At 40.4% G+C, this 18,049-nt stretch overlaps 1 protein-coding gene across 2 annotated transcripts in view; it reads left to right on the top strand.

The window, feature by feature from the left end:
• Window positions 1-18,049, top strand: part of USP18 (ubiquitin specific peptidase 18) — a 59,957-nt gene that overhangs the window by 39,420 nt on the left and 2,488 nt on the right. For both annotated transcript variants that reach the window (XM_023642820.2, XM_014740623.3), the window contains 5 exons: window positions 10,766-10,845; window positions 11,143-11,289; window positions 11,681-11,776; window positions 12,280-12,447; window positions 17,473-17,604. In XM_023642820.2, coding sequence (XP_023498588.1) covers window positions 10,766-10,845; window positions 11,143-11,289; window positions 11,681-11,776; window positions 12,280-12,447; window positions 17,473-17,604 — 623 coding nt within the window. The remainder of the gene's footprint in view (window positions 1-10,765; window positions 10,846-11,142; window positions 11,290-11,680; window positions 11,777-12,279; window positions 12,448-17,472; window positions 17,605-18,049) is intronic.

The following is an 18,049-nucleotide window of genomic DNA, read 5'->3' as shown; positions in this document are numbered from 1 at the left end:
GTCGCCACTAGATGGGGTCGAGAGCGGCGTGTTAGCTCTCCGCCTTGGGGCAAGATGGCTGCGCCCACCGGCTTTGCTGTGGGGGTGGGGCTGTTACTCACACACGCCAGTCTGGATTCAGATCAGTTCTGTTCTCTGGTCTCCCGAGGCCCTTGATTTATAGGGGCCCCGCGGACGGAAGCTTTCCCCTCTGTCAGCGGGTCTCCACTGAACCAGCAGCAGGAGTCCTGGATGATCCCCCAGTCGCGCGGCCCCTCCCCCGCTCCTTCCCGACCCGCGCCGCAGCGATCGCAGACTCTAGGGGAGGGAGCGATGTTCTCTCCTACCGTTCCAGCGCCTCCGAGGCTGTAAGCAAGGTTATGATCTCAGCCTTCTTGGTATTGTAGGTCTCTAACGAGCTGGCATTATGTTTATTCTCTGAAATTCAGTTCTTCCAATCTTTTGTTGTATTTTGGAGGGGAGAGAATCCCGGGTCAGCTCACCCCACCATTTTGCTCTGTCTCCAGTATTTCATTCTTTTTGATGCTATTATAAGTGGATTTGTGTGTGTGTGTTTCTTTTCAGATTGTTTATTGTTCCTGTACGTATAGAAAATGCAGTTGATTTTTGTTGACCTTGTATCCTGCTATTTTTTTATTTCATTTATTAGATCTAAAAGCTTTTTTGTTGAGTCTTTATTTATTTATTTATGTTTTGAGGAAGATTAGTCCTGAGCTAACTACTGCCAATCCTCCTCTTTTTGCTGAGGAAGACTGGCCCTGAGCTAACATCCATGCCCATCTTCCTCTACTTTCTATGTGGGACGCTTACCACAGCATGGCATGCCACGCAGTGCCATGTCCGCACCTGGGATCCGGGCCGGCGAACCCTGGGCCACCGAGAAGCGGAACGTGCAAACTTAACTGCTGCACCACCCGGCCGGCCCCTATTTTTTTAACATATAAGGTTATATCATCTGTAAACAGAGATAATTTTTCTTTTCCTTTCCCAATTTGAATGCCTTTTATTTCTTTTTCTGGTCTAATTGCTCTGGCTAGAACTTCCAGTACTATGTTGAATAGAAGCTTTGAAAGTGGGCATCCTTGCATTGTTCCTCTTCTTAAGGAAAAGCTTTCTATCTTTTACAATTGAGTATGATGTTTGCTGTGGGTTTGTCACATGTGGCTTTTATATGTTGTCATAGTTTCCCTCTCTTCTGATTTGTTGGTTGTTTTTATCATGAAAAGGTGTTGAATTTTGTCAAATGCTTTTCCTGCACCAATTGAGATGATCATGTGTTTTTTTCTCCTTTGTTCTGTTGATGTGGCATATTACATTGATTGATTTTCATATGTTCACCCATCTTTGCATTCCAGGAATCAATCCCACTTGTTGCTGTATAATCCTTTTAATATGCTGCTGAATTCTGTTTCCTAAATTTTGTTGATGATTTTTGCATCAATGTTCATAAGGGATACTGGTCTTTAGTTTTCTTTTCTTGTACTATCTTTGTCTGGCTTTGGTATCAGGGTTGTGCTGGCCTTATAAAATGAATCAGGAAGTGTTTTCTCCTATTCTCTTTTCGTGAAAAGTTTGAGCAAGATTGATATTAGCTCTTTTTATATGTTTGGTAGAATTCACCAGCGAAGCCATCAGCACCATGACTTTTCTTTGTTGGGACATTTTGGATTACTGATTCAATCTCCTGACCAGGTATATGTCTATCACATTTTCTGTTTCTTCATGATTTAGTCTTGGTAGGTTTTGTTTTTCTAGAAATTTTTCCATTTCGTTTAGGTTATCGAATTTTTTGGTGTACAATTGTTCATAGTAGTCTCTTATCCTTTTTATTTTTGTGGAATTGATAATAATGTCACCACTTTCATGTCTAATTTTAGTAATTTGAGTTTTCTCTCTTTTTTCTTAGTCCACTTAGCTAAAGATCTGATGTTAGTATAGCCACTGCTGCTCTCTTTGGGTTACTATTTGCTTAGCATATTTTTTTTCATCCTTTCACTTTCCATCTCTTTGTGTCTTTGGATCTCAAATCAGTCTCTTATAGACGGCACATGGTTGGGTCATGTGTTTTTATCCATTTTGCCAATCTCTGTCTTTTGATTGGAGAGTTTAATGCATTCAAATTTTAAAATAATTACTGATAAGGCAGGACTTCTGTCATTGTGCTGTTGGTTTTCTATATGCCCTATAGCTTTTTTGTCCCTTATTTCCTGCATCCCTGTCTTCGTTTTAAATTGATTTTTTGTAGTGCACTTTCTTTTTGTGAAGAATTTCCTCTGTTCATTAATTTTATTCCTGATTTCATTGAGCTGTCATTCTGAGTTTTGTGTAACTGATTTTGTTGTGATAACTATTTTGAATTCTTTGTCATTTAGATTGTAAATTTCTCTGATTTAGGATTGATTTTTGGGTACTTGTCATTGTCCTGGTCAGGAGTGTTCACGCTCTTTGATGGGTTGGACTTGTGCCATCACATGGTGGTAGTATCTGGTTGCACATTGCACCTGCTGCCACTGGAGTAGGGGCAGGAGCTCTGTATTCTGAGCCCACTGCGATCCCTGGCAGCTGTGCCTGTCCTTTGAAGCTGTGCTGACAGGACCAGTCTGTGTTTGCCTGCCTGCTTTATGCATGTATGGGCAGGCACTCTGGCAGGGATCCCCTTGTCTGGCCAACCGGCTTAGCTGATGCCTCAGGTTGGGGGGGGGGTTTGCATGCGCAATCCCACATGCCCCCACTCTGTACTCACTGTCTTCGAACTTGGGCTGCTCTGATTGGTGTGGACACCCCTCAATTGCTTAGCTGCCTCAGTCTGGAACTTTCCCGTGTGCTGGGAGGCAACTCTGTGAGCACAAGCTTTCTTGCAGAGGGCTGCCTTTTCCCCCTTCTCCTCTCAGTGTTGTGCCCCAGCTGCTGTGCTAGATCCTGCTGCCTATATCGCTTCCTCTCTAGAGGGAAAAGAGATCTCCTTACCTCCTTCCACTGCTTCGTGGGATGAACCAGCACCCCCACCTTCAGACGTATGACTGTGTGGATCTCTCAGATTCCTGTTGTGTTGTGTGAATGTCGTCTCTTGGTTTATGAATGTCCTTTTAGTTGTGTCTTAGAGGGGAGAGACTAAGGGTAGAATTCACTCTGCCATGATGCTGATGTCACTCTTCCTCTCCCTCACTTTTGAAGGACAGTTTTGCCAGATACAGGATTCTTGGTTGATAGTTTTTATTTTAGCACTTTGAATATATTGGCTCACTGTTTTTTGGCTTCCACAGTTTCTGATGACACATCTGAAGATAATCTTATTGAGGACACCTTATATGTGGTGATTTGCCTCTCTTTTGCTGCTTTTAGATTTGTTTTTTTTTTTTGTTTTTGAAAATCTGATTGTACCATGTCTTGGGGTGGGTCTCTTTGAGTTTATCTTATTGGAGTTTGTGGAGCTTCTGTGTGTTTTATATTCATGTCTTTCATCAAATTTGGGATGTTTTCAGCCATTGTTTCTTCAGATATTCTCTCTGCCCTTCCTCTCCCTGTACTTCTTTTGGGAGTCCCTCAATGCATATTTTGTCAGCTTGTTGGTGTCCCACAGGTTCTTTGGGCTCTGTTGGCTTTCTTTCAGTCCTTTTTCTTTCTGTTCCATGGCCTCAATAATTTCCATTGTCCTCTCTTCAAGTTCACTGATTCTTTCTTCTACCTTTTCAAATCTTCCTTTGAATATCTGTAATGAATTTTTCATTTCAGTTATGGTACTTTTCACCTCCAGATTTCTTTTTGTTTGTTTTTAGGTTTTCTATTTCTTTATTGGTCTTTCCATTTTGTTCAAATGTCAATTTCTTGACTTTCTCCATGTCTTTCTTTAGTTCTTTAAGTATCTTTAAGACAGTTGTTTTAAAGTCTTTGTCTAGTGTGTTTGCCATTGGATCTTTTTCAGAGGCAGTTTCTGTTGATTTTTTTTTTTTTGCTTTGAATGTGTCATACTTTGCTGTTTCTTTGTATGCCTTGTTATATTTTGTTAAACACTGGACATTTGAATCTAGTAGTGTAGCAACTCTGGAAATCAGATTCTCCCCCTTATCCAGGATTTGCTGTTTTTTGTCATTATTTTTCTTTGTTGATTTTTGGTTTTTTGATTGTTGTAGACTGTCTCTGTGCCAAGGATCAGCTTGAGGTGTAAACTTAATGTCTTCCCTGGTCTTTTTGAGCCATTCCCATTGCATGCATGGTCAACTTCTAATTTTCCTGTATATGAAATTGCTTTTGGATGTCCTCGTCTTTAATGTCTGCCACTTGAAAGGGGAAAAGTGAAAAATGAAGGGGGAAAAATTGGGACACTGGCCCCTTAAATGCCCTGGGAGTCACTTGAGCCAGAGGGAGAGGGTCTTTCAACAATGTGGGGAGGTCCAGCTACAATGGCTGCCTCTTTGTCTGCATCTCTGTGATCATAAGCATCAAATAATGACCAGAGCACAGATACTCAATATTTGGAGGGAAAAATTCTTTTTTCCCCACCCCAGCTTTGACATGCTGTGTGTACAGCTTCCCCCAGAGCATGTGCACAACTGCCTGCCACGTGGTTGGGTGTGGGAGATGGGTAGGTTTCTGTTGCTGTGCTAAGAGCTGATATTGATGGGAATAAACCACAATTTATCGTCCAAGACTTCCCCTGGAAGTTGCAATCCTTCAGTGGACTCCAGAGTTCCAAAGTAATTATATTAGACAGATTCTGCTGGTGCAATTGTTGTCTACTTGGGGAGACAGCTTCCTGGTGCTTCCTACTCCTCCATGTTCCTAGAATCCTCTCCAGCTCACTTCTGTTTAACACTGGATAATATTCCATTGTCTGGATGGACCATGGTTTATCCTTTTGACTACTGAAGGACATCTTGGTTGCTTCCTAGTTTTAACAATTGTGAATAAAGCTGCTGTAAACATGTGTGTGCAGGTTTTGGTATGAAGATAAGTTTTTAACTCCTTCGAATAAATACTAAGTGGTGCCATTGCTGGATCCTATCGTCAGAGTATGTTTAGTTTTGTTAAGAAACCACCAAACTGCCTTCCAAAGTGGCTGTACCATTTTGGTTTCTCACCAGCTGTGAGTGAGAGTATCTGTTCTCCCTGTCCTCACCAGCATTTGATGTTGTCAGTGTTTTGGATTTTGGCCATTCTGATAGGTGTGTGGAGGTATCTTGTTGTTGTTTTAATTTGCAATTCCACAATGACATATGATGCTGAGAATCTTTACATATGCTTATTTGCCATCTTTATATCTGCTTAGGTGAAGTGTCTGTTCAAGTTTCTTACCTATTTTTTAATCAGGATGTTTGTTTTCTTACTGTTGAGTTTGAAGAGTTTTTTGTATATTTTGGATAACAGACCGGTATCAGATTTGTCTTTTGTAAATATTTTCTCTCAGTCTGTGGCTTATTTTCTCATGCTGTTGACAATGTCTTTTACAGAGCAGAAATTTTTAATTTTAATGAAGTCCAGTTTATCTGTTCTTTCCTTTGTTGATTGTGCATTGGTGTTGTATCTAAACAGTAATCACTAAACCCAAGATCATCTAGATTTTCTCCTATATTGTCTTTGGGAGTTTTATAGTTTTGCATTTTACATTTAGGTCTGTGATCCATTTTGAATTAGTTTTCTTTAAGGATGTAAGGTTGGTGTCTAGATTCATTTTTTTGCATGTTGATGTTCAGGTGTTCCAACAGCATTAGATAAAAAGACTGCCTTTGCTCCATTGTATTGCCTTTGCTTCTTTGTCAAAAAGCAGTTGACATTGTTTATGCAGGTGTATTTCTGGGCAGTCTATTCTGTTCCAGTGATCTATTTTTTCTGTTCTTTTTCAATACCCCATTGTCTTGATCACTGAAGCTTTGTAGTGCGTTCAAAATTAGTCCTCTGACTTTGTTCTTTTCCTTAAATACTGTGTTGTCTATTCTGAGTCTTCTGCCTCTCCAAATAAACTTTGTAATCAGTTTGTCAATATCCACAAAATAACTTGGTGGGATCTTGATTGGAATTGCATTAAGTGTATAAATCAAGTTGGAAAGAATTGACACCTTGACAATATTGAGTATTCCTATCCATGAACATGGAGTATCTCCCCATTTATGTAGTTCTTCTGAGTTCTTGCATCAGAGTTTGTGGCTTCTCTTATATAGATATTGTATATATTTGGTTAGATTTATACCTAAGTATTTCATCTTCATGGGTTCTAATGAAATTATATTGTGTTTTTAATTTAAAATTCCACTGGTTCATTGCTGATATGTAGGAAAGTGGTCGACTTTTATATATTTACCTTGTATCCTGCAACCTTGTTATAATCAGTTATTAGTTCCAGGAGTTTTTGGTTAATTCTTTTGGATTTTCTACCTGTATGATCATGTCATCTGCAAACAAGGACGTTCTTAATTCTTCCTTTCCAGTAAGTATACCTTTTATTTCCTCTTCTTGTCTTACTGCATTAGCTAAGACTTCCGATATGATGTTGAAAAGGCATGGTGAGAGGAGACATTCTTATCTTTTTCCTGATCTTAGTGGAAAAGCTTCTAGTTTCTCACCATTAAGTGTTATGTTAGCTGTAGGTTTTATGAAGATGTTACTTATCAAACTTAGAAAGTTCCTAGTTCTCAGTTGCTAGTTGGCTGAGAGGTTTTTTTGTTTGTTTGTTTTGTTTTTTTTAAATCATGAATGGGTGTTGGGCTTTGTCAAATACTTTTTCTTTATCTAATAATATGATCATGTACATTTTCTTTTTAGCCTGTTGATGTGACGGATTACATTAATTGGTTTTGAAATATTGAATTAGTCTTCCATACCTGGGATAAATCTCACTTGGTAGTGGTGTATAATTATTTTTGTATTTTGTTCAATTCTGTTTGCTAATATTTCTTGTGGATTTTTGCATCTATGTTCACGAGAGATATTGATCTGTAGTTTCCTTTCTTGTAATGTCTTTGATTTTGGTATTAAGGTAATTCTGGCCTTGTAGAATGAGTTAGGAAATATTCCTTCTGCTTCTATCTTACGAAGAGATTTTGAGAATTGGTATAATTTCTTCCATAGATGTTTGGTGGAATTCATCACTGAACTAATGGACACTCTGTTTATTTTTCCTCGTTCATTTTTCTTTCATTTTTCACACCATATAATCTCAATTGACCTATTTTCAAGTTTGATGATTCTGTCTTCTGCCAGCTCAAATCTGCTGTTGACCACCTCTAGTGAACTCTTCATTTCTGTTGTACTTTTCGACTCAAGAATTTCTATTTGGTCCTTTAAAATAATTTTTTCTCTTTATTGATATTCTTTATTTGGTGAGACATTATTTTCATAGTTTAGTTATTTTGACATGATTTTCTTTGGTTATTATAATATGTTCAAAGAACTAATCTAAAGTCTTTGTCTAGTAAGGCTAACACCTGGCTCCTCTCAGTGATAGTTTCTACTGATTGCTTTTTTTCCTGTGTGTGGGCCATACTTTTCTGTTTCATTGTGTGTCTTGTAATTTTTTTGTTAAAAACTAAACTTTTTAAATAATATAATGTGGCAACAGTGAAAATCAGAAACCCCTACAACAGGGTTTGTTGTTGTTGCTCTTTGTTTAGTGACTCTCCTGGACTAATTCTGTAAAGTCTGTATTTCCTGTAGTGTGTGGTCACTGAAGTTTCTGTTTGGTTAGCTTCATGTCAGCTAATGATTGGTCAGAGATTTCTTTAAATTCTTTGAACAGTACGTTTTCTGGTCTTTGCTGAGGGGCTCTGTGTGTCTACTGTGGCACACCTTCAGAGCTCAGGCAGTATATGACACTTTTAGCCTTCACTTTTGCTTTTGCAGAGCCTCAAAGTCAGCCGGAGGTGAAGAGATTGGGCCCTCTCCAGTCTCTCCTGGGCATGCAAATGGCCTTCTAGATCACCAGGAATATGTCAGAGCTTTAAAAAGTCCTCTATGGACATCTCATTCCCCAGATCTTTCTTTTAAGTTTTTGGCTGGGCTCTTTTTTGCCCCAACTGGTATTGTAGCCTTAGGTAACTGAGATATTAATTGTCACTGATTGTTTTCTGCAAACGCACTGGGAGAGGGCTTTGAGCTCTGAGTCTGGTCAAATAATGACAGTCTCCTTCGAATGGGGCATTTCCACAGAGCTGTAAGACAGAAACATAATGAAAATGCTCTTGGGATGAGACTTTTTGAAGAGCTCAGTCCCAGTCTGCCCCCTCTGGTGGTTGCAAGGTTTCCAGTTTTCAGGGCTACCACAGAGCTGGGAAGAAGGAAATGGGAATAGGCCAAATTGAAAAAGGCTCAAACCCTGCTCTTCTTACTTAGGTTTTTTGAATAAATATTCTGTAGAGTTTTATAAACTTTTAGCTAATTTCCAGAATCCTGAAGAAATTGATTTTGACAATTTTTGCCAGCATTTTTATTGCTTTTATGGAGGGGTAGATTTACTGAGACCCTCACTCTACCATTCCAGTTGTATTCTCACCTTCCTTTAGCTTTCCATAGCAGTTTGTATACCTTAGGAAATGTTTCTTATTCTTCTTTGAATTATGATTACAGTTGTCTCTCAATATCCACAAGGGATTGGTTTGGGACCCCCCTGCCATCAATACCCAAATCCACATATGCTCAACTCCCTTACATAAAATGCCTTAGTATTTGCATATAACCTATGCACATCCTCCCATACACTTTAAATCATCTCTAGATTACTTATAATACCTAATGCAACGTAAATGGCTGTTATGCTGTATTGTTTAGGAAATAATGACAGAGAAAGAGGTCCGTACGTGTTCAGTACAGGCACGGCCGTTGTAGGTCTTCCAGCCGACAGTTGAATCTGTAGCAGTGGAACCTGCAGATATGGAGGGCTGACTGTGTATGGATGCTTTTCCTCCATTAGAATGTAGGTTTCTTGGGGACAGGAACTCTCTCTGCCATGTGCAATGCCTTGCACACAGCAGGTGTTAATTAAATTATGGGTTGGGCAAGTGTCTTGTATTTCTTAGATGAATTGGGACTCTTAGTTCTGTTATGGTCAGATAAGGCAAAATGTGTTCACGTGGCAAGGTGATCCCACTTCCTTTCTGTCCAGTGGTGGCTCTGTGGCAGGCAGCCTTCTGTAAATAATTCCCTAGGGACAGCATCAGCCCTGCTTCTAGCCTGTTTGTCTCTAAGTTTGGGGATTATTTTAGAATATGAATTAATTAATCCATTCAACTGATATATAATTTTCACCTATTATGTGCCAGGTATTGTGCTGGTGCTTTAGATAAGGCAAAACGACTGATAAGAGTCTTTACCTCCATGGGGCTTACAATTTAAAGGAGAGATGGGCCACAAGAAAAATGGAACAAAAGAAACGCCCCCCAAAACATTAAGTACAAATTGTGATAAGTATCCTGAAGGAAACAAAATGGTGTTGAGATAGCAGATGTGAATATTTAGTACATTTACAATAACCGCCTTTTCCTTCAATGTCTTTGCGTTTTGGCAGACACGTGCTATTCTGTAAAACAGTCCTCAGCGTGTTTTCATTTTGTTTGTCTTACTAGATTTCTTTTGAACAACACAAATTCATTTATATCTGTACACAACACTTTTAGCCTTGCATTTACTTATATAACATATGTAGAAATCACTGCTTAATTCTTGCCTCCTCTTAGCTAAAATCGTCTGATGCTGAGACAGTCTTTTCCCTTCTTGTTCTCCTAGAAGCCTTTGGGGAAGAACTGGCTCAGATATGAGTACTGGGAAACCGCTCAATTTTTAGGGAGGTGAATAAAGAAAATGCATAAATGTACAGAGAAAGGAGTAGCTATAGGAGTCAGTTAGAGTATTGGCTTGGTGTAAACGTGGGAGAGAATCCATGCTGACTATTGGTTTTATCTAGCTGGGTCCTACAGTGAGGGCCAGTAGGGGTGGGTGGCAGGTCAGAGGACAGGAAACTTGTGTGATGCAGTGGGACTAGATTTTAAGTTTTAAGAAGAGTTTTAAAAAATCAACACCAAGCTTAGTTTTCATTTTTAGCACCTAGTAGAAGCTTAGCCTGAAAAGAGGGGGAAGACTAGTGTCGACGAAAATAATCCATAACCAATCTATAAATGAACATTTGGGAGAGTTTATTCTGAGCTTAAATCTGAGGATTATAACTCGGGGCCTTTCTTCCCGAAGGAAGAAAGGGTAGCAAAGAAGTGGGGTGCACAGAGTGGTTATGTACCCCCAGAGAGGATGTTTCATGTAGGATTGAAATGTCCCTTTTACAATAGTCGCGAGACTGCTCTGTCGGCACAGCAATTGATGTAAACAGCAGGTAGGTCTGCTGTCTCAGTGAACACAGCAGGGTGGCAGTCCGTTGTCTCCAGCTGACTGGTCACAGGTGAGCTGGGTGGTCAAAGGTGAGTGCAGCAATCAGTTCCTAGCCTAAGGAAAGATGCCCATCCCCAAGGAAATGCCAATGTGGGGGGAAGTTGCACCTTTATCTCAAGGCCTTTGTTCTTGCCATAGGAAATGTCTAAGCAGATATACAATGCGTGCTCAATAGCCACAGTCAGGCCCTTTTGGAAAAAACAAAGTCAGGCTGAATTAGGTTTATACCAAATGGCTTCGTCATATACTCCAATATATCCTATTGCTTGCCATTTTTATTTGTCGCTAGGAAAAGACAGAGTGATGAGTGCTCAACATGCATCTAGGTAGCTGGGGCGAACGTTCTTGAGGTGTCCCTGGTGACCTCACTAATTGGGCTGTTACTTTTCTCTTTGGCCAGTGTTTGTCCAGCATGATGCTGCTCAACTCTACCTCACAGTCTGGAACCTGATTAGGGACCAAATCACTGATGTCGACTTGGTAAGATCCTAGAACTAGAGAACTCAAAAGTTTAAGATGCTGCTCATTTAACTCATTCAGCTCTTATTAAAGTAATGTGTGGAGAGGATTAAAAGAGAAAATCCACATAAAAGGCTTATCACAATTCCATAACATTACCACTGTTATTGTTTTGCACCTTTTTGAGTAGAGCAAAGAGCATTAGTGGCTGCCATTTTTGAAACTTCTGGCTAGTGGCTCCAGCTTCTGGAAGTTGGCCTGACCTGGTTTATTTATGGCTTTATACTCTTCCTACCTCTCCCCTCCTCTCTCTTGCAGGTACAGAGGCTGCAGGCCCTGTATACAATCCAGATGAAGGAGTCCTTGGTTTGCCTCGACTGTACCCTGGAGAGTAGCAGAAACAGTAGCATGCTGACCCTCCCCCTTTCTCTTTTTGATATGGACTCAAAGCCCTTGAAGACACTGGTGAGGGTTTGTCTTGGTGAATTTGCTGTTCCCACACAACCCAGTGTTGCTGGTGCCCTCTTCTTCTGTAATCCACCCGTGGGTTTTAAAAAATAATTTCTATTTCCTTTGCATGGCTCTGGCTAAGTTCCCCTTTTATTAAAAAAAAAAATGTTTTTTCTCCTACTTCCCCTTTCCTCACACTATGCCCTTAACAAGTGTCCCTTCCTGTTTTTTCCCTCCAATCAGTAGGTACTTTTTGAGATCCTGCCATGTAAGCCACATTGGGCCAGACGTTAAGGGGGACGTGGAGAGAACCAGAAGAAAGAGTTAAATCCCCATCTGCAGGGCAAGGGGTTGTACTCTAGATGGGAAATACCAACCCTGCCTTTTCCGTGTTCTCCTGGGACAGGAGGATGCGCTTCGCTGTTTCTTCCAGCCCAGGGAGTTGTCAAACAAAAGCAAGTTCTTCTGTGAGCACTGTGGGAAGAAGACCTGTAGGAAACAGGTACTCACGCCCTGAAAGCAGATACTTCCCTCGTGTGGGCTTGCTGGGGGATTTCCAGTGGCTTTCCTGATAGAGTCTTCACACAGGCCCCCAGGGCGCCTCCTGCTGATTGAGGGAGGGAATCCACATCAGGCTAGTAGCTGGGATCCTGGGGCTTCTGATTTCCGGAGCTGTGGGTGTGCTTCTCATCACTGAGGGGGACAGAGCCTTTGAAGGACAAGAGGAGAAGATCCAAGAGCAGTGGGCAGAGTTTTTCCCTCCGGGCTAGACTAGCTCCCTAGAGCAGACTCTGTAGTTGCCTTGGGCTCTGGCACCTGTGCAGAACCCTGGGGCTGCTCGTGCCTTCTGTGAGAGAACTCAAGAGATTCAGCAAACAGGAGCCCTAAACTTTCTGCTTCACTCTTTTTGGGAAGAAGAATATACCATTAGCCCTGGTATTTATTTGAATCTACCCATTTCAAGTGCCTTAGGACTTCATCTCTACAGTGATCTTGCTTTTTCAGGTCTTGCAACTGACCCATTTGCCCCAGACCTTGACAGTTCACCTCATGCGGTTCTCTATCAGGAATATGAAGACAGAAAAAGTCTGCCACTCATTCTATTTCCCCCAGAGCCTGGATTTAAATCAGGTCCTGCTGACTGAGCAAGACCTCTGCGATGCTGAGGAACAGGTGAGATGCTCCTCACCTCTCTTCCGTCTTCCATCTCATCAGATACCATGTCTTTTCAATTTTGCCTCCCCTTCCTCTAAGCTCTTGAAGTCACCCACTCATCAGAGATGGCATTTATGGGTGTCTGATCGATGTCATTCTCTCATTTCAGAAATCATGTCCTCTGCTGACCATGCTCAGGATACACAAAGGGAGTAAAACATCTTGGTGTGATTGACAGAAACATATTCATATCATATATTCATATATTTTTATTTTTTAACAATATTTTAATGATGGAAACTTGCGTGTTTTTGAATAACAGTGATGGGTTGTTATTCTCCCCAGTACCACCACTATTTGCTGATTGTAGTTGCTTTTCTTTTCTTTTAACATTCAAAAGACTTTATTTCTATATATTGTGTTTGTACTCATATACCTCACAGCACTGAGGGAAGGAACCTATAATTCAGAACCTTGCTTTTAAATAAAAGGTGTAATGCTCACATAATCATACGTAAACATGAAACCTTGGGTTCTAAATACGGTGCCAATCTAACTTTCTTCTTAAAACAGCTTATACCCACTTTGAGGATAAGAAGAAAGGAGCCATTCATTGGGCCAAATTTAATCAAAATAAAGTTGAATTCAGTTTTCCTGAGCCAATAATTTATTGGGAGATTCTGAGAAAAAAAATGACTTAAATATCTTTTTCCGTAGGTTTGAAATGCTACATTTAGCAAATTCTGTATTGCCATTTATATATACATGGGTCCATTTTTGGACTGTTTTGTCCCATTGGTCTGTTTACTATTCACGCTCTAGAACCATGGTATTTTAAAATTGAGGCCTGATAATAAAATAGCTCCTATTATAACAAGGTTTCTTTACCTATTCAGGGCATATGCATTTCATAGGACTCTCATTTTCCTTATTTCTGCTTGCACAGCCTACATGATGAAGTATATCCTCAAATTTTTTCCACTTAAAAAGACTTTGCTATGGGAAATTTGAAATATGTACGAAAGTAGTGAGGAGTTCTACTGTGGACCCAGGTCTGTCGAGCAGCACCAGCAGCTAGAAAATCCGTGGCCAGTCTTGCTGTACTTACACCTCCACCCTCTTCTCTCTCCCACCCTCTGCTGGATTATTTTGAAGCAAATCCCGGACACCATACCGTTTCATTTTTAAGTATTTCACTATGTCTCTCTAAAGAAGAAGCACTCTTTTTCTCAACGTAATCAATTTCCTCTTACAATTCCTTAATATTATGTAATCTTCAGTCAATATTCAGATTTCTCTGACTGTCCTGAGTGGTTTGGTTTGTTTGACTCTAGGTCTTGACTTGAATTTGCTTAAGCTCATTTCCTCCCTCTTTCCCTCCCTTTCTTCTTTTTTTAGGTTAAGTCTCTTTTATGTTTCTCCTCCTTTTCTTTTCCTTGCAATTTTTATTTGGTTGAAGGATTTTTTATATATATCCAGAATTGGCTGGTTGGTGTTATTTAACATGTTTCTCTATCCCTTGTATTTCTTATAAACTGATAGTTAGATCTAGATATTGCCCTGCGTTTTTTAAATCCAGTGTAAGTTCCCAAGTGGAAATAGAGAATAATTTGAGCTGTCCCTTTTGGGTGACTGAGCTGCATTTGCTCTCCCTTGTTCCCCCCTCATGGATCCTGTTTTTTTAATTTTATTTTAATTTTATTTTTTATTTTTTTTTAATTAAGGTTATAAAAGTTAACATCCTTGTGAAATTACAGTTGTAGTTACACCACTTCACCCCTAGTGCCCTCCCCCCACCCTCCTTTCCCCTGGCAACCACCGATCAGTTCTCTTTGTCCATACGTTAACTACCACCTATGAGTGGAGTCATACAGAGGTCGTCTTTCTCTGTCTGGCTTATTTCACTCAACATAATACTCTCAAGGTCTATCCATGTTGTTGTGAATGGGACAACTTTGTCCTTTTTTATGGCTGAGTAGTATTCCATTGTATATATATACCACAACTTCTTTATCCAGTCATCAGTTGCTGGGCACTTAGGTTGGTTCCATGACTTGGCTATTGTGAATAATGCTGCAATAAAGATAGGGGTGCATGGAGCTTCTGAAATTGCTGATTTCAGGTTCTTAGGATATATACCCAGTAGTGGGATGGCTGGGTCATAAGGTATTTCTATTCTTAACTTTTTGAGGAATCTCCATACTGTTTTCCATAGTGGCTGCACCAGTTTGCATTCCCACCAACAGTGTATGAGGGTTCCCTTTTCTCCACAGCCTCTCCAACATTTGTCACTCTTGGTTTTGGATATTTTTGCCATTCTAACAGGTGTAAGGTGATATCTTAGGGTAGGTTTGATTTGCATTTCCCTGATGATTAGTGATGATGAGCACCTTTTCATGTGTCTATTGGCCATCCCTATATCTTCTTTGGAGAAATGTCTGTTCATGTCCCCTGCCCATTTTGTAATTGGGTTATTTGATTTTTTATTGTTGAGTTGTGTGAGTTCTTTGTATATTATGGAGATTAACCCTTTGTCGGATAAATAACTTGTGAATATTTTTTCCCACTTAGTGGGCTGTTTTTTTGTTTCAATCCTGTTTTCCCTTGCCTTGAAGAAGCTCTTTAGCCTGATGAAGTCCCATTTGTTTATCCTTTCTATTGTTTCCCTCATGTGAGGGGTTATGGTGTCCGAAAAAATTCTTTTGAAGCTGATGTCAAAGAGTGTGCTGCCGATATTCTCTTCTAGCAGACTTATTGTTTCAGGCCTAATCTTTAGGTCTTTGATCCATTTTGAGTTTATTTTAGTAAATGGTGAAAAAGAATGGTTGATTTTCATTCTTTTACATGTGGCTGTCCAGTTTTCCCAACACCATTTGTTGAAGAGACTTTCTTTCCTCCATTGTAGGCCCTCAGCTCCTTTGTCAAAGATTAGCTGTCCATAGATGTGTGGTTTTATTTCTGGGCTTTCAATTCTGTTCCATTGATCTGTGCATCTGTTTTTGTACCAGTACCATGCTGTTTGACTACTGTGGCTCATGGATTCTGTTTTAAAGTCTCAGATTGGTGAGATTATTTGACTGTATTGAGAAAAAAAGAATAAAGTATTCCTGACTAATATGGAGATCCTGCCCACAGTCAGTCAAAACTCTGTCTCTCTCGGGGCTGGCCCCGTGGCCGAGTGGTTAAGTTCGCGCGCTCTGCTGCAGGCAGCCCAGTGTTTCCTTGGTTCGAATCCTGGGCGCGGACATGGCACTGCTCATCAGACCACGCTGAGGCAGCATCCCACATGCCACAACTAGAAGAACCCACAACGAAGAATATACAACTATGTACCGGGGGGCTTTGGGGAGAAAAAGGAAATAATAAAATCTTTAAAAAAAAAACAAAAAAAAAAACAAAACTCTGTCTCTCCCACCACTATTCCCTTCAACAGAGAATTGTCTCTTATCTTGACTTTCTTAGATTTGAGGGAGTAGAATAACTTACTCCCAAATCTAATGGATGCTTTTTGGTCTTTCCCTTATTTGATCTTTTTGTGGTATTCTTTGTTATTGATCCTACTCTCCTTCAAAATCTATCTACCCTAGGGTTCTCTCCCAGGGTTTCTCCTAGGTTTCTTTCTCCATTGCTGGGTTTTTTCATGCCCATCCTTTTTACTGGTATTTAGTTTAATTCCATTTCTTTTTCTCCTCATTTTTCAAATGTCTTCCCATTAATTCTCATGGTTTCCATGATCACCTCAAGATGAAGACTTCCAAATCTGTATGTTCTGGCCAGGTCTTACTCTCAAGCTCCAAAGCAGTGTATCTACCTCCTACTGAATGTTGCCACACTGTCCCCAAATTCATTATTTTCATTCCCAAACAGCTGTGCCCCATATTTAACTTTATAGTACCAACATCTTCCTAATTTCCAAGCCAGAAATCTGGGATTCGTCCTTATAGTGCCTCCTACTTGTTTCTCCCGCTACCACATCCAATCAGTTACAAAATACTTTTAGTCATTTCTCCCTATTTTTGCATAAATCTGTCCCCACATCTTTGCCTTTACTCTCACTACCTCAGTATAGTGTAGGGTTAAGAGCTTGGGCTTTGAAGCCAGGCAGGTCTGGATTGGAATCCTGCCTCTTGTATTTATAAGCTCTGGCCCTTGGGTAAATTACTTTCCTCTCTATGCTCTGATTCCACCCCTGTAAAATAGGATTTGTACTACCACTCAGCGTATAGGATTGCTGTGAATATTAAATGAAATAATACATGTAAAGACTTAGCCAAATGCATAGCGAATGCTAAAAGTTAATTAATAATTATTACGTTAAAAAATAATTATCATTTTAGTGACTACTGCTGAAAGTAATTAATCAGGCTATCACCATTTCTTGCTTGCACTATTGTGGTGCCCTAATTTATCTCATTGGCTTCTTTCTCACTTGAGCTCTCAATCCATTTTTCAAACCATGTTATTTCAGTGTGTTTCTCAAACTCAAGTCTGATGATGTTGCTCCTCTGCTTAAAACCTTCTGATGAATGGCTCCCAGTCACTCATGGGATAAAGTTCTAATTCTTGACTTGACCTTTGTAGCCTCATCTTTTGTGACTTCCCAGCACCCTCCCTGACTTCCATTTCATCACTATGTTCTATTCTTTTATGCTGCTGAGCCTTTGCAATTTCTGGATCCACATTCAAGTATAACCCATTCCCATAACTTGTCTGCCAATCTTGTTCATCCTTCAAGATCAGTTCAAGCCTATCTTCCCTGGGGAGCTTTCCTCAGCTGGTTGTTCCTTCTTTTTGGGGAAAAAGTTGGGTCTTCCCAAACTTACTTGTAAATACAACTGGTATAAAACATGGCATTATAATTCTGGTTTAATTAGCTGTGAGATTCTTGAGGTCAAGGACTATTTTCTAGTTCCCTTGAAGCACCAGTGCATACCATAGAGTACACTGAGTGGATGTGTGATGAAGCAGTGTTTCCTTCTTCTAGATGAGGATTGGAAGAGGAGGGATGGTGGATGAGTTATTTTGTGCCTTGTATCCTTCCAGCCTGGAGGACAGTATGAACTCTTTGCTGTGATTGCCCATGTGGGGATGGCTGGCTTTGGTCATTACTGTGCCTATATCCGGAATTCTGTGGATGGAAAATGGTTCTGCTTCAATGACTCCAATGTTTGTAGGGTAAGGAACATCATCCAAAATCGCCCCTTGCCTTGGATTAGCCACCTCTAATAAATTCTGAGCCCAGGCCTAGACAACACCAAGACTCAATGTGGTCCTGTTCTCTCTGTGTGGAGGGCCTTTTATGAGGTTTAAAGTCCTTTTCTGCATGAAGTCTTCATCTGGCTCACAGCTCTGTAAAAGTCCACTTAGCTCAGTGTCTAGGCTTTTGGTGTTCTGGGCCCAGTGCCCCGCAGCTTCGTGCTCTGTGGGAAACTTATGGAAAGCAAGAAGAGTCAGAAATGTGTAAGTTAGAACTCTGGGCTGAGCATAACCAAGTTTAGACAGCGGGACAGGGATACTAGAAGTGGCTTCATGTTCATGGCACCCTATCACCAGATGGTCCAGGTCTTGGGAGTTACTAGGGTTGGGTTTGTCTGGATGAGTGAGGGAGGGCAAATTGTAG

The sequence above is a fragment of the Equus caballus genome, chromosome 6, assembly GCF_041296265.1.
Source record: "Equus caballus isolate H_3958 breed thoroughbred chromosome 6, TB-T2T, whole genome shotgun sequence".
Lineage (NCBI taxonomy): Eukaryota > Metazoa > Chordata > Mammalia > Perissodactyla > Equidae > Equus > Equus caballus.
This window is presented reverse-complemented; position numbering and strand designations above follow the sequence as displayed.